Source organism: Atractosteus spatula, chromosome 13 (genome assembly GCF_055471065.1).
Source record: "Atractosteus spatula isolate fAtrSpa1 chromosome 13, fAtrSpa1.hap1, whole genome shotgun sequence".
Lineage (NCBI taxonomy): Eukaryota > Metazoa > Chordata > Actinopteri > Semionotiformes > Lepisosteidae > Atractosteus > Atractosteus spatula.
Genome location: NC_142718.1, coordinates 2,083,255 through 2,099,790, shown reverse-complemented (window position 1 = coordinate 2,099,790; position 16,536 = coordinate 2,083,255). Strand labels below are relative to the sequence as shown.

Genomic DNA, 16,536 nt, shown 5'->3' with positions numbered 1-16,536 from the left:
ACGGGGCAGACGCCAGCACGACGGGGGGCGGGCGTGCTCTGGTCTTGAGGGCGGCAGCAGTTCTGCAGGTGGGGGTGACGGTCGTGGCGATTGCCCTGTGGGTCACAGCAGCAATGATCGGGCAATATTAAGGGGTCAACAGCTACGCTGGGGCAGTTACACTGGGGTGGGGGTTAGAGGTGATTATACTGGGGGTCACAGAACCTCCGTGGGGGTGATTAGGGGTCACAAAAGCTACATGAAGGCGTCCTGGCATGGGTCTCTGCTTTAGTTTTTGCCAGTTGCCATCGCTGGTGCGCCCGCCTGCAGAGAGCTGCACTCGGGTAGGGAGGATGAGTCCTCTCGCGTCTGCGAGCCGCTACGTAAATTCCAGCAGGCTCACTGGCTGCAACCCGCGAAGCCTGCAGATCAAAGAATAGGGGGACAGACTTCCATCGCCTTCGTCGGACAGAACAAACTCCGGCTCATCCTACGGAAAAATGGTGGAACTAGGTGGGATGTGGAGCTCGCTCCCCCGTCACACAAGAACGTAAGGGTACAGACGAGAGCAGGCCGCTTGGCTCCGGTAGTCCGTTGGGCAGTCAGTAGCTAATTGATCTGAGGACCTCCTCCGGCTGTGTCGGGAGAGAAGCCAGGGTATCGCGTCAGCAAGAGGGATATGCAGCTTGTTCCACACTCCCCCCCCCCCCACGCTCATTTTAAAATGCACTTCCACGTAATTTCACTGCATGTCTTCGCCAATTGTCCAAGTTGGGCGGGGAGGGGGAGGGGGAGGGAGAGTGGTACGGCCCTAGAATGTGCGGCAATACGTGTGCGTTTGTCTTTTTATGGGGTTGTTTTTTTAATGCGACGTGATTAATGCGCAGCTGCAGCAGCAAATCCCCGCAGCACGTGCCCTGTCTTGCCCTGCTCCGCGCTGGAGCGCTCGGCTCCTGCCTCTCTGCCCTGCTGACGGAGGAGGGGGATTAGAGCAGAGTTCTTGCCGGCCCCCGGGAGATTTCCACAGGCCCCCGAGCCACGCAGCCTGGTGCCAGATGATTGCGCAGTTCCCAGATTAAGTTCTTTGGCATCTAGCCTTCTGTTTGCACACTGAGACGCAGTGATCTCCACAGGCGCGTGGACACACACACACACACACACACACACACACACACACTCACATGCGCGCTCTCTGTCAGGGCGTCCTGATCTCGTTTCGTTTGCCCCATCGCAAACAAACGCACAGAATAAACAGGCCTGTCTCGGCTGCTGTCCCGATCCCACACGGCTTCTGCTTCACGTCGGCAGACAGCTGTTCGAGAGGGAACAGGTTTTGAGGAACTCCTCATTTCCCCCCCCCCCCACCCGTGAGCATCACTTGCCCTACAGGCTAGATGAGCCTAACTAGCCTCCTCTCGTTTGTAGGTTTTCTTTATTTCCATCCGACCATTTTCTAACTGTGTTGTCCAATACAGGGTCATGGGGGAGCTAGTGCCTATCCCAGCATGCAACAGGCGCAAGGCGGGGTACACCCTGGACAGGACACCAGTTCATCACAGGGCACACACACACAGACACACACACTCACACCAGGGCTAATTTTACCGGAATCTAATTCACCTAACAGCACGTCTTTGGACTAGGGGAGGAGCTCTTATTGATTCATGTTTTGTTATTACGGTCCACAGCTGCAGAGGCTGAGACCAGGGCGCGGTTTGGGGAGTCAGAACAGGTGGCACAGCCGATGCCAGCTGGTCTGGATGGCCCTTGCTCGCACTGAGCCACACAGGTGACCAGTTTAGACACGGGCAGGGGGTGGCGGCGCTGTGTCGGACCCTCCCAGCGACAGGAGACATCTCTGTGGTCGGCAGGGCTCCGATCGATCATATTCCACGTGAGGGAGGGGAAGAAATTGATCAGTGTCAGGGCTCGTGCTGATTACATTCCCCCTAAAGAGCCAAAAGAAGGTGTTAACGAGCAGGTAGAGGTTAATGAGCCGGATTGATTAAGAGCCCAGTTGGATTGTAGACTGGAGGCCACTGACCAGAAGCTCTTCTCAGGCTCTGGGGCTCTTGATTAAACCGGAAGTACCCTGTGGGGGGGGAGAGCCGTGAGGCAAACGTATATCCCTGTACGTGTGGCCTCTCCTCCTCTTCCCAAGTCTCGAAGGCGAAACGCTGGCTCCTTCCCAGCTGTACATGAAGATGAGGACTGGCCCTGCAGGGCCCGGCCTGGGGTGGGAGCGGGGCTCCGAGAGTCACCCCGCCGCCAGCAAGGGCACAGCGGCCAGCGATGTTTCTGAAGATCCGGAATCGGTCGTCCCCTCTTCTCTTTCTGTCTTCATCCCTCCCTCTCTCCCTCACGCCCGTCCTCCCTCCTCTCTCTATCTCTCTCTCTCTTCTGTGTGTGCCTCTCTGTCTCCTGCTTCCTCCATCTCTCTCTCTGTGTCAGAGCAGATGATGAAAAATTCATGGCCGCATCAAAGAGACTTCGCTTGTTTTTCCTTCCTGTATGTTCTCTCTCTCTTCCACTCTTCCAGCAGCGCTTACAGACCCGCTGTGGTTTGAAAGAGGACAGGGTGCATCTGAGCTCCGTAACCGGTTTTTAAATTCCTGACCTGCTTTGAGAAACGCTCATCAACGAGCCCTCTGAGCCGTCACTGTGTCTTAAAGAAACGACGCGGACAGCGCTCTGTCTCTAAGCGAGATCAGAGCGGTTTTTTTTTTTGCAGTGTTTTAGACCGGAAACGTCCCTACGGATCAGCGCTGGCCCGGGACGGGGAGAAATCCGAGGTCTTTCAGCGGACCGATGAGGCAGGAGAGGACGACTGTTGCGCGAGTGGACGCTTTGTGTTAAAACCCGCAGGTTTGACACTAAGCCCGCGTGGCGGGGTCTGGGCCACAGCTAGGCCATGTGTGCGCAGGGCCTGACACAGATGCTGCCGCAGCAGATCGTGGTGATTGAGCCCCCGATGGTGGACGACTCTTTCCAGTACACCAGTATACCCCCCCCCCACACCAGCTCACAGTGGGGAGTACAGCACGGTTACACCCCTAGTCTTTTCAAGAAACACCCATTATCTCAAAACCTTTTCTTTTTTGCAGTGTAGTGTCCCCGTCACTATACTGGGACATCAGGACCCACACAGACCGCAGGGTGAGCGCCCCCTGCTGGCCCCACTCACACCTCTCCCAGCAGCAGCCTCAGCTGATCCCAGGAGTCTCCCCTCCAGGCACTGGCCAGGCTCCCACCTGCTGGGCTCCAGTGGGGCTGCCGACTGGGAGCTGCAGGGAGACGGAGCTGCTGGCTATGTGGGACTAACTGAACAACCAGCTCTTCATCTCTTCAGGTGTTGCTGCGTTAAAAGTTAAGTAGAACCCCTGCCAGTCCAGGGCTGCCCCTCCACCATCTCATTCACACGGGGGTCTAAAGCGCCAGTGCTGGTTCACTCACTCCTCTCCTTCCATAAAGGAAGGGTTTTGCTTCAGCATAGCTGGGCTCTGAGCAGGAGCAACCAAAGGGCATAAAAATTGCACTTGCAAGGAGGTCAGTGGAGCTCGCTCTGCATGTAGATGTTGCTGGATGCTTGGAATTCGTTGAACGTGAAAAATTGAAGGCGCTCTCTCATATTGATGATGAGGCACTCGCTCGCACACACTAATAGCAGCCAGCAGGCAGACCAGGAGTGAGGAGAGAGGTTGCCAAGCAACAGCAACACTGTGGGGACCGTTGAGCTGAGGAATACGCAGCGTGTGAGTGTGAGACAGATGGAGAGAGAGATGGGAATGTGTGTGTGTGTGTGAGCGCGCTCTTGTGTGGACCTGTGTCCTGTGTGCATTCTTGTGCTTAGATGTGTATTTGTTGTGTGCTCCTGTGTGTACCTGTGTGTGTACTTGTGCGTAGATATCTGTTTGGGTGTGTGCACTCTTGCGCATGGATGTGTGTGTGCCCATGTACAGTACATGTGTATGCACTCACGTACATAGATGTGTGTGTGTTTGCTCATATACCTGTTTGTGTGCTCTTGTGCATTCTTATGTATGTGTGTATGTGCGCTCTTGTGCATATATGTGTGTTTGTATGTGTGCTCCTTTGGGTGCTCACATAGTGTGTGTGCCATCTTGTGCATAGATGTGTGTTTATGTGTACACTCTTGTGTGTTCTTATGTATGTGTGTGTGTGCTTGTGCATAGATGTGTGTTTGTATGTGTACTCTTGTGCGTGCTCAAGTAGTGTGTGTGCACTCTTGTGCAGATGTGTGTTTGTATATGTGCTCTTGTGCATAGATGTGTATGGGTGTGTGCACTGTTGTGCGTGCTCACATGAATGTGTGTCTGGTCGTACAGTTGGGTTCGTGTGACTGTGAGCACAGGTGCCCCCTGTTCTGTTTCACCACAGAGACAGAGGAAGAGAGAGGTGAGGTGGGGGTGAGCAGTGCTCGTGCAGGAGCGAAGAGGGAGAGACAGCGAGCACAGGCTTTGGCAGGAGACGAGAGAGTGAAAGACAGCAGGAATGAGCCCCGCTGTGAGAAGGAGAGAGAGGCGGATATGAGAGAGGAAAGAAAGGCAGGGGGAGAGATCAATTTTTCATCCATGTGGTGCCAGTGGGCACTGTTTCCAGTCAAGTGAGAGATGAGAAATTTAATATTAATACAAAGTCTCGTATTTTATTCCAGCGCCTGTGTGTGGCTCGGTGTGTGTGTCTCAGAGCAGGCAGGGAGCTTGGTGCCTGTGTCAGTGTGTGTGCATGTGTGTATATCAGTGTGTGACTGTCAAGTGTGTGTGCATGCGTGTATATCACTGTGTTACTGTCGGTCTGTGACTGTCAGTGTGTGTGCATGCATGTATATCAGTGTGTGATTGTCAAGTGTGTGTGCATATGTGTATATCAGTGTGTGACTGTCAGTGTGTGACTGTCAAGTGTGTTTGCATGCATGTATATCAGTGTGTGTGCATGCATGTATATCAGTGTGTGACTGTTAGTGTGTGTGCTTGTGCATGTGAGGAAGTGATGACAGAGGGACTCCATCCTCTCTTATATAAAGAGAAATCTGTCTGCTGTCTGACACCAGTACTGAACACTGAACCCTAAACGCAGACAAGCTCCATCCTCTCTTATATAAAGAGAAATCTGTCTGCTGTCTGACACCAGTACTGAACACTGAACCCTAAACACAGACAAGCCCCAGAAGCCCCTGCAGAAACAGAGCTGCCCATCCCTGCTCTTCTTGGGATATCTATGGATGCAATGTCCAGACATCCGGGAAGAATTCCAACTCCTGAGACTGGAATAACCCTGGAAAACCTCTTTACTCTTCCTCCTGGGTGTTCAGCTCTGACCCTACAACAAAAGGAAGAAAACTTAAATCCCTGACTCTAATGGTTCACTATCCCCTCGAGCGTGACAGGGTCCCAGTCCAGGATGAGCCCCTACAGCCCGGAGATCCCAGCCAGGGTCCCAGTCCAGGATGAGCCCCTACAGCCTGGAGATCACAGCCAGGGTCTCAGTCCAGGATGAGCCCCTACAGCCCGGAGATCACAGCCAGGGTCCCAGTCCAGGATGCTAAAGTTAGTGGCTTGGTATTGTTAGAATAAGTAGGAGGAGGAGCAGTTGTAGTAGCACTGGTAGCAGTAGGAGTTCCAGTAGCAGTATTAATGGTAAAATGTACCAGTATCAGTAGCTGTAGTAGTTTCTACAGCACCAGTAATACTCAACATGGATGAATCCTCCCATCTCTGTCTCTCCCTGCCCTCCTCCCTCCCCCTTGCACCTGTTCCAGATCACCCTAACCTGGCAAGGACCGCTGGGCTCTGTTTGATCAGCGATCGGAGTGTCTACAGGGGGAAAAAAAGCAGAACTGGATCGAGGGACGCCCTGGGGGATAAAGAGGACGGAGCCCAGACCGCGGGCTTTCACATCGCAAGGAGACAGAAGCTCTTCGCAACGTCCCGGATTCTGGCCTCAGAAGGAGAGCGGTAAGTGGATCGCTTGCTTTCCTGCCCGGGTGCCGAGTCTGATGATGGGGGAGAGGCTTGATCACAGCTCCAGAGACAGGATGTATGCTTCTATCAGTAACTGCGGTGCCACCCAGACACGGGGCGCATACAGTAGACGGTGGTACTGCTGGCGCACATTCCTGAGAGATCCAGAGAAAGAACAGTGATATGCAGGTAACTAATTGATCTAATTGATCAGAAATAATCAAACTTTCTGTCTCTCTGCTTCTCTCTTACTTCTCTTTCCCTCTGTTTCCCTCTGTCCCTTTGTCTCTGTATCTCTCTCTGTCTCTCTCTTTGTCCCTCTGTTCTTCTGTCCCTTTGTCTCTCTGTCCTTCTGTCCCTCTGTCTCTCTCTCTGTCCCTCTCTGTCTCTCTCTTTGTCCCTCTGTTCTTCTAACTCTTTCTGTCCTTCTGTCCCTCTGTCTCTCTGTCCTTCTGTCCCTCTCTGTCTCTTTCTTTCCCTCTCTGTGTTCTTCTGCCCCTCTGTTCCTCTGTTCCTCTGTTCCTCTGTCTCTCTCTCTCTGTCTCTCTCTGTCCCTCTCTGTGTTCTTCTGTCCCTCTGTTCCTCTGTCTTTCTCCCTCTGTCCCTCTGTCCTTCTGTCCAGAGGCATGAGGCTGCGCTGTGTCCCCCTCGTCCTGCGCCGAAGGTCGGGCCCCATCTTCGAGCTCCTGGTCTGCCTCTCCCTGGCCCTGCACCTCCTCCTCGCCCTGTACTCCCTCTCCTTCCTGCAGGACACCTGCTCCCGGACTCCTCTCGCTCCTCATGGGGAGTACGTGAGGAAGACAGCCCGCTCCGCTCCGCTGGGCAGCGGCCAGCCCTCAGACACTGCCACACCCAGCATGGCCGCCAGCAAGGCACACCCCGACCCAGCCTGGAACGGGGGGCCCACTGCCTCGCTCAACATGGCTGCAAAGAGGAGGCAAGAGGACTCGCCCAAGATGGCCGACAGCCCAGTCCGCTCCAAGCTGCAGGCCTTATTCCAGCATCCTCTGTACAACCTGCCGGAGCCAGAGGTCGGAGAGGACGATTGGCTACTGCGAGTGAGGTCAAAGGTCGGAGACAGCAACGAAGACAGCAACAGAATCACCGAGGAGTGGTGAGGATGCAGCGTCTTTCTACACAGTGAGCTGACCAGCCCGGGGTTTGGGCTGTGACCCTGCCCAGTGGACAGTGTCCAGACTGACCGGTGTCCTGTCTGTGTCCCAGGGTCAGCGATGATCTGGGCTGTGACCCTGCCCAGTGGACAGTGTCCAGACTGACCGGTGTCCTGTCTGTGTCCCAGGGTCAGCGATGATCGGGGCTGTGACCCTGCTCAGTGGACAGTGTCCAGACTGACCGGTGTCCTGTCTGTGTCCCAGGGTCAGCGATGACTGGGGCTGTGACCCTGCCCAGTGGACAGGGGAGTGTCCAGACTGACCGGTGTCCTGTCTGTGTCCCAGGGTCAGCGATGATGTGGGCTACGATGCCGCCCAGTGGAATGGCAGTGCCCAGACTCACCCTCCCTGGCTGCGTTTCCACCTGGGCATCACGCGGTGGGCGCTGTATCGCCGTGACGACCCCGCCCTGGAGCCGCTGACCCAGCAGCTGGCCGGACAGCGCATCATCAGCGCAGGTGCGGACCGCAGGACGGCCGGGCGCCGCCGGCCTCATCGCGGGAGGGCAGCTCCGCGCTCCCGCTGCTTGGGGGTGTGATCCGCTCCGGGACCTGCCACCCACCGGGGGCCCGCGGCTCGTTAGCCTCGTTAGCCTCGTTAGCCTCGTTAGCCCACGGCTCTTGGCGCCGGCGTGTCTTCGGCCAGGCGTGTGGGGCTCAGGTCATGCCAAGCACACGCGCCGCTGCGCCGCCTCGGTGCAGTCCCACGATAAGCCGGAATCCTGGGAAAACCTGGGATGGATTGCACTGCTGCGGAGCCGGATTCTGCTCGGTTTCTCCGACGCTCCGACTGGCGGCTGCTCCGCAGGGAGGGGCCGCCTTCAGCCCCCCCACCCCCCCCCAATAGGAACATGAGGAGGAGGACGTCTTTGCTTTAAAAGCACAGTGGGGAGGGTAAAAAAAAGGCTTTTTTCATTAGGTCGGCCTGCGGTCTGAGACAAAGAGCCGACAGAGGCCGTTAACCCTAATCCGCCACTCACGACAATCGCCTTTTAACGCAGCGGATGAGTTATGTAATCCACGGAATATTTCATCATCATCATCATCAGTGTTTTAATCCCCGCAGGGCCAGGCCCGTGTGTGCGTTCTGCTCTGCTCAGATGTCGGTTTCCAGGGGCATTTATAACGACGGCTCGGCGGCCAGAGTATTCAGGTTCGGGGTCAGGTGGCTCTCGTTACTGTGGGGCTGTTGTAATGCCCGAGCAGTCGAGGCTCGTACGGCGGGGCAGCTTGTTCCACACTCCCACCACCCTTCGCGCAAAGAAGCGTTTCCCGCAGTCGGCTGTAGAGATGTGCTCCCACGTAGCTTCTAGCTGGGGCCCCCGGTCGGCGTCTCTGTTCAAGACTGAAAGGGTCCAGTTCCCCCAGCCTGTCGGAGTAGGACGGTGGTTCTGGAAATCCTAGGAGAGTCAGGGCCGCACAACGGGCCGACTGCCCACGGCGTGCTCGGGTTCGCCTTCCACCCCACACACGCCGTGGTCGTGGCCGTTGCCCAGACTTGATCGACTGCGTCTTCGCAGCAGCTGTGGCGCACCCATGGGCCTGCGATGCCCCCCTGTGGCTGGTCGGGGTACTGCGCGTTGAGGGAGTCTTGATGTCGTGGTGTTCGGAAACTGCGTTTATGGAAGGAACAAGCAATAGGCTTATTCCCTGCTGAAAAGAGAAGGAAGAAAACACAACGTTTCGGCTGTGGATCCTTCTTCAGGTGTATCATGCTGACGCAGTTACCCACCTGAACTGCACTGTTGGAATGTGTATTACGCATACCTTTGCAGGGTACTTGTCTGTGTGTGTTCAAGCATGTTCAGTATCCGTGCGTGTGCTATTCAGTGTCAGTGTGTGTGCAGTGACTGAGCGCTGGTGTGTTCAGTGTCAGTGTGTGCTCAGTGACTGAGCGCTGGTGTGTTTAGTGTCAGTGTGTGTGCAGTGACTGAGCACTCGTGTGTTCAGTGCCAGTGTGTGCTCAGTGACTGAGTGCTGGTGTGGTCAGTGACTGAGCACTGGTGTGTTCAGTGTCAGTGTGTGCTCAGTGACTGAGCAATGGTGTGTTCAGTGACTGAGCGCTGGTGTGTTTGTTGTCTGCCACAGTTCAGAAACCGGGAGGGACGCAGCTCAAGCTGGTGATGTCCTTCTCCAACTACGGCCAGGCCCTGTTCAAGCCCATGAAGTGAGTCCTGGTGTAGATAGCGTGGAGGGGGGGTCCGGACGGGCCCGTGGGTCCTGTGGACTCACGGCCCGCGGTGTTGCTCTCTCCAGGCAGGCCCGGGACGAGGAGACGGACCCCAACCTCTTCTACTTTTCGGACTTCGAGAGACACAACGCTGAGATCGCTGCCTTCCACCTGGACAGGTACCCCAGGCGCGTGACGGACCAGAACCAGGACCGGGCCCAGGCCTGGTTTTCATGTAGCAACCCTGAGGCAGGCGAACAGCCTCGAACCCTCTGCCCCTCTGTCTCCCTCTCGCTTCCCAGGATCCTGGACTTCCGGCGGATTCCTCCAGTGGTGGGGCGGCTGGTGAACGTGTCCTCGGAAATCCAGCAGATCACCACTGACCGCAGGCTGGCCCACACCTTCTACACCTCTCCCGGTCTGCCCGCTGGACCGCCTGCCTGTCCACCTGACCCTCCGCCCTCCTGTCCGTGCAGCTGTCTGTCTGACCACCTGTCCATCTGACCGTCCGCCTGTCCTTCCACCTTTCTGCCTGCCTGTCCACTTGTCCATCTGGCCACCTGTTCGTCCATCCACTTGTCCATCTGTGTCCACCTGCCTGTCTGTCCAGTCCCTCTGCCTGTCCACCTGTCTATCTGTCCAGTCCCTCTGCCTGTCCACCTGTCCGTCAGCCCAGACCCTCTGTCTGTCCACCTGTCTGTCTGTGCAGCCCCTCTGCCTGTCCACCTGTCTATCTGTCCAGTCCCTCTGCCTGTCCACCTGTCCGTCAGCCCAGACCCTCTGCCTGTCCACCTGTCAATCTGTCCAGCCCCTCTGCCTGCCTGCCTGTCCACCTGTCTGTCTGTGCAGCCCCTGTTTCTGGGAGTGCAGTACTAGCACTGTTAACCTCTCTGTCTCCCCCCAGTGGGCAACCTGTGCTTCCACGGCGAGTGCTCGTACTACTGCTCAACGGAGCACGCGGTGTGCGGCCGGCCCCACGCTCTGGAGGGCTCCCTGGCCGCCTTCCTGCCCGACCTCAGCCTGGCCCCCCGGCGCAGCTGGAGGAGCCCCTGGAGACGGTCCTACAGCCGGCACCGCAGAGCAGAGTGAGGGGGGAGAGGGGAGAGGAGGGAGGAGAGAGGAGAGAGGGGAGAGGAGAGAGAAGGAGGGGAGAGAGGAGAGAGGGAGGAGAGAGGGGAGAGAGGAGGAAGGAGAGACCGAGGAGAAGGAGGGGAGAGGGAGGGAAGAGAGAGAGGAGAGAGGGGAGAGAGAGGAGGAAGGAGAGACCGAGGAGAAGGAGGGGAGAGGGAGAGAGGAGAGAGGGAGGAGAGAGGGGAGAGAGAGGAGGAAGGAGGGACGGGAGTGAGGAGAGAGAGGAGAAAGAGGAGAGGGAGGGAGGAGAGAAAGGAGAGAGAAGGAGGGGAGAGGGAGGGAAGAGAGGAGAGAGGGGAGAGAGAGGAGGAAGGAGAGATGGGGGTGAGGAGAGACCGAGGGGAAGGAGAGGAGAGAGAGGGAAGAGAGAGAGGAGAGAGGGGAGAGAGAGGAGGAAGGAGAGACGGGGGTGAGGAGAGACCGAGGGGAAGGAGGGGAGAGAGAGGGAAGAGTATAAGAACGAGGGGGGCAGGTGAGGACTGACAGAGGGAGGCCCGAGGGAGTGGGGCAGGAAGGGGAGGGGTTTGCTGCTGAGAGGGAGGACTCGGTTCACCAGCGCACCTCTCCCTTCACTTAATCTGCTGCAGGTGGGAGAAGAAGCCAGACTACTGCGCTACAGTGAAGAACACCCCCCCCTACAACGCCAGCACCAGGCTGGTGGATGTGATAGACATGGCCATACTGGACTTCCTCATGGGTCAGCCCCCGCTGGCCTTATTCCACTGTCCGCTGTCCACCGTCCTGTCTGCTCTATGATCATCCTGTATTCTGCTATTCTGTGCTATATTCCACTGTCCTGTCTTCTGTAGGACTGCACTATATTCTGCTCTGCTGTCTTCTCTGGGACTGTACTATATTGTCTTGTCTTCTCTGGGACTGTGCTATATTGTCTTGTCTTCTCTGGGACTGTACTATATTGTCTTGTCTTCTGTAGGACTGTGCTATATTGTCTTGTCTTCTCTGGGGCTGTACTATATTGTCTTGTCTTCTCTGGGACTGTGCTATATTGTCTTGTCTTCTCTGGGACTGTGCTATATTGTCTTGTCTTCTCTGGGGCTGTGCTATATTGTCTTGTCTTCTGTAGGACTGTGCTATATTGTCTTGTCTTCTCTGGGGCTGTACTATATTGTCTTGTCTTCTCTGGGACTGTGCTATATTGTCTTGTCTTCTGTAGGACTGTGCTATATTGTCTTGTCTTCTCTGGGGCTGTACTATATTGTCTTGTCTTCTCTGGGACTGTGCTATATTGTCTTGTCTTCTCTGGGACTGTGCTATATTGTCTTGTCTTTTCTGGGGCTGTACTATATTGTCTTGTCTTCTCTGGGACTGTGCTATATTGTCTTGTCTTCTCTGGGACTGTACTATATTGTCTTGTCTTCTCTGGGACTGTGCTATATTGTCTTGTCTTTTCTGGGGCTGTACTATATTGTCTTGTCTTCTCTGGGACTGTGCTATATTGTCTTGTCTTCTCTGGGGCTGTGCTATATTGTCTTGTCTTCTCTGGGACTGTACTATATTGTCTTGTCTTCTCTGGGACTGTACTATATTGTCTTGTCTTCTCTGGGACTGTGCTATATTGTCTTGTCTTCTGTAGGACTGTACTATATTGTCTTGTCTTCTCTGGGACTGTACTATATTGTCTTGTCTTCTGTAGGACTGTACTATATTGTCTTGTCTTCTCTGGGACTGTGCTATATTGTCTTGTCTTCTGTAGGACTGTGCTATATTGTCTTGTCTTCTCTGGGACTGTGCTATATTGTCTTGTCTTCTGTAGGACTGTACTATATTGCCTTGTCTTCTCTGGGGCTGTGCTATATTGTCTTGTCTTCTCTGGGGCTGTGCTATATTGTCTTGTCTTCTCTGGGACTGTGCTATATTGTCTTGTCTTCTCTGGGGCTGTACTATATTGTCTTGTCTTCTCTGGGACTGTACTATATTGTCTTGTCTTCTCTGGGACTGTGCTATATTGTCTTGTCTTCTCTGGGACTGTACTATATTGTCTTGTCTTCTCTGGGACTGTGCTATATTGTCTTGTCTTCTGTAGGACTGTACTATATTGTCTTGTCTTCTCTGGGACTGTGCTATATTGTCTTGTCTTCTCTGGGGCTGTGCTATATTGCCTTGTCTTCTCTGGGGCTGTGCTATATTGTCTTGTCTTCTCTGGGACTGTACTATATTGTCTTGTCTTCTCTGGGACTGTGCTATATTGTCTTGTCTTCTGTAGGACTGTGCTATATTGTCTTGTCTTCTCTGGGGCTGTGCTATATTGTCTTGTCTTCTCTGGGGCTGTGCTATATTGTCTTGTCTTCTCTGGGGCTGTGCTATATTGTCTTGTCTTCTCTGGGACTGTGCTATATTGTCTTGTCTTCTGTAGGACTGTACTATATTGTCTTGTCTTCTCTGGGACTGTGCTATATTGTCTTGTCTTCTCTGGGGCTGTGCTATATTGTCTTGTCTTCTCTGGGGCTGTGCTATATTGTCTTGTCTTCTCTGGGACTGTACTATATTGTCTTGTCTTCTCTGGGGCTGTGCTATATTGTCTTGTCTTCTCTGGGGCTGTGCTATATTGTCTTGTCTTCTCTGGGGCTGTGCTATATTGCCTTGTCTTCTCTGGGGCTGTGCTATATTGTCTTGTCTTCTCTGGGACTGTACTATATTGTCTTGTCTTCTCTGGGACTGTGCTATATTGTCTTGTCTTCTGTAGGACTGTGCTATATTGTCTTGTCTTCTCTGGGGCTGTGCTATATTGTCTTGTCTTCTCTGGGGCTGTGCTATATTGTCTTGTCTTCTCTGGGGCTGTGCTATATTGTCTTGTCTTCTCTGGGGCTGTGCTATATTGTCTTGTCTTCTCTGGGGCTGTGCTATATTGTCTTGTCTTCTCTGGGGCTGTGCTATATTCTGCTGTGCTGTGCTCTGCTACCCTGTATTCTGCTGTAGTGTCTTCTGCTGCACTGAGGCAGACAGTATGCGCGCTGCACAGTGTCCAGCCCCCCCCAACCCCCTCCTGCCCTGCGTCTTCCCAGGCAACATGGATAGGCACCACTACGAGACCTTCGAGAAGTTCGGGAACGACACCTTCCTGCTGCACCTGGACAACGGGCGAGCGTGAGTGGGACTCCCGCTGCTCAGCAGACTGAGCCGTTCCGGGAGTTAGCAGCCGCAGGGCTCTCAGGCCAAGTCAAAGTCAAAACCAGCTGCTGACTTCATGGAGGCAGCAAAGGTTGTGCATTAAATACATTCAGCTTGCAAGTGAGAAAGATCCTCCAGCTGGCAAAACCCGAAACGGCCCACACTGCTGTACACTGGGAATCAGAGTTCCTTCCTTGCTTGCTTGTAGGTATGGTTTTAATTTTTACTGTTGTAAGGATTCGGGCGCTTTGAGGTGACGTCTGTTCAGGGAGCTACAGAAAGTTTTATTATTGCTCCAGACAGAAAACCTCGCGCGGGTCTGATGAAGCAAGTCGTGATTTCTTTATTGCAATAAGGAACGGAGGAGAGATTAAGAAGTTAACAGGTTGAGGCGAGCAGATGTTCCGTACAAAGTGTCAATGTTCAGGATTGGTCCAGAGCGGCTTGTTGCCTTACGGTAGAAGGTGTAAAGAAGGTGAGAGAGTGCGGCCGTCAGCTCGCGTCAGCGCTGGCAGTAAACCAAGAGCCCTGCTCCTAAATCTGAACCTGGTGTACCTGACTCCATCTCTGCTGGCGAGACCTTGGCCGGTCTTAAAGACTTCATTCACCGCTTGCTCACGATTGTGTTGTGGTTGACAAGTGATGCTTCCTCCTGCAACAGTCCCTCCCCTCTCCTCCCTGGGGTCCCTGTGGGCGCTGGTGCTGCGTGTGTGCAGTGTGGCCACAGCCCGCCCCCACACGCCCCCTGCTCACCTGAGCGCACCTGTGCTCACCTGTGCTCACCTGAGCACACCTGTGCTCACCTGTGCTCACCTGAGCGCACCTGAGCGCACCTGAGCTCACCTGAGCTCACCTGAGCTCACCTGTGCTCACCTGTGCTCACCTGAGTGTACCTGAGCTCACCTGTGCTCACCTGTGCTCACCTGAGTGCACCTGAGTGCACCTGAGCTGACCTGTGCTCACCTGAGCTCACCTGTGCTCACCTGTGCTCACCTGTGCCGCAGGTTTGGACGCCACTCCCGCGACGAGCCCTCCATCCTGGTGCCTCTCCGGCAGTGCTGCAGGTAACACGTCTGCGCCTGTCCGTCTCTCTCCTCTCGCAACCTCCTGCCAAGACCCCTACCTCTCTCGTCCCCGAGGGGGAAGGGGGGGGTCCCACCATTAAGGTTTGGGGGCCTAATCGCCCCCTCCCCAGCACACACTAAGTGAGCACCACTGTGTCTAGAGATGGCAAACGACTGTGTCTAAAGATGGCACTTAACAGGACAGTCTGGTACGGAAACCTGGGCTTGAAAAGCAAAACCAAACTGTCCAGGACTGGGAAAATGGCAGGAAGAATAACTGGGGACACAGCAGCCCCCAGCTCTGACCAGTATCATCATACGGTTCCTAGAATGGCTGGGAACATCACCGCTGACTCCACACACCCATAACACTGCCATCAGGGAGACGGTACAGGGTGCCAGATTCAGATAAAAACACTGAGAAGAAGTCCTTTGTCCCCTCTGCAGTAACGCTACTCAGTGGACGTGTGTAAATGCAGTCCCCCCTCAACCTCTTTATTGAGCCATCTATGTCTCACACACTGTTGTTGTGATCTCTTGTGATTTTACGCGACTCCTGTGTTTGGCTTGTGCGTCCTGTACTTCTGTGGGAGAAGCCAAAGACAGACGTCCACTGCAGTGGACAACACAGTGTGAGTCCATCTGTGAGCTCCCAGAACTCTCCCTGCAGGATCAGACGCTCCACGATGCTGCGCCTCCAGCTCCTGTCTCGCCCGGAGTACCGCCTGGGCGACGTCCTGCGGGAGTCCCTGTCTCGCGACCCGCTGAGCCCCGTCCTGTCCCGGCCGCACCTCGCCGCCGTGGACCGCCGCCTGGGTGCCGTGCTGCGGGCCCTGCGCGCCTGCGAGGCCGCCCACCCCGGCGAGGTCGTCTACGATGACATCGCCGCCGACGCCCTCGTCCAGGAAGCCGTCGCTGAGGGCAGAGGTGACAGGAAATGACATCGGCGAGCACAGCGGCCCAGGCCCTGGAGTTGATCTCCTCGGAGACCTTGCCCAGGGCTCATCAGAAGAGCCCGAGAGACAGGATCACATCAGATTGCTTGTCTGCGGTGATAAGGAGACTGGGCCGATCACCTCTGGCATGTCTGCTTGCTGGCAGGATTATTCGTCCTGTCCTTTCCTGAGGGACTTTCTTCAGCAGCATAGCCAGGCTGCGCTTCCTGCTTTCAGTCCCCACCAAGTCTGAGTCTTGAAGGGTCCTGTGGTGGCCTTCTGGGCTGACGATGTGAACACAGGCGCTTGTATCGAGTGGCCCTGTAGCCATCTCTGTCCTCGAGTAAAGAGATCCTGTCTCTTCGAGCTGCCCGTGAGGACCAGCCATTTAAGGCCAGGGTCTGGCCCTGTTCATCGTCACCGAACTGTTTCTAGAGCGGAAAAGTCCACTATGCAATGAGCTGACCACACTCCGGACATTTTACCTTCTGTGTGTCACGCCCGACATCCCTCCCTGGAGGGCGCTCCACTGCTCTCACTATTGTCCGTGTGATGAAGCTCCCCAGGTGTACCCTTTTAGCGTTATTATTTAAAGACCAGCTCCTCCAGTCCTCGGGGCTCATCATTAGGGTAAGATGTAACGAGGCCCGCCCAGCACCAGGAAACCCTACGTCCGTCTCCTGAGGGCACAGGCCTCATCCCCGACACCTCCCGCTTCCTGAGCCCGGGGTCTGGAGGATCTCGCCCCGTCACCCTTGGACCTCCATGTTTTGTCTGTCCGTGTGCTCCCCCCTCCCGGGGATTTTAACTTTGTCGCGTCCCAGGATGGATTCCTTGTTGATGGACTCTCGGACTGTGCTTTGACCTGCCCTTGGACCCGTGTGGATTTGGATGCCGTTTTTGTCTTCCCTGTACACTGTCTCACGGATTGTCACTATTATTTTTGTGCACTATTAAACCCCTGTGTGTTCCCTTT

The 16,536-nt window shown here is 55.1% G+C and overlaps 1 protein-coding gene across 1 annotated transcript; it reads left to right on the top strand.

The window, feature by feature from the left end:
• The first annotated feature begins 5,147 nt into the window (after positions 1–5,147).
• On the top strand, positions 5,148–16,536 carry LOC148821603 (extracellular serine/threonine protein kinase FAM20C-like). The gene is made up of 12 exons (XM_088930375.1): positions 5,148–5,546; positions 5,759–5,954; positions 6,585–7,074; positions 7,418–7,590; positions 9,220–9,298; positions 9,388–9,480; positions 9,604–9,719; positions 10,206–10,386; positions 11,020–11,129; positions 13,456–13,537; positions 14,566–14,625; positions 15,296–16,536. The coding sequence occupies exons 3-12, from the start codon at positions 6,587–6,589 to the stop codon at positions 15,564–15,566; spliced, it is 1,653 nt and encodes a 550-aa protein (XP_088786501.1). The 5' UTR covers positions 5,148–5,546; positions 5,759–5,954; positions 6,585–6,586; the 3' UTR covers positions 15,567–16,536.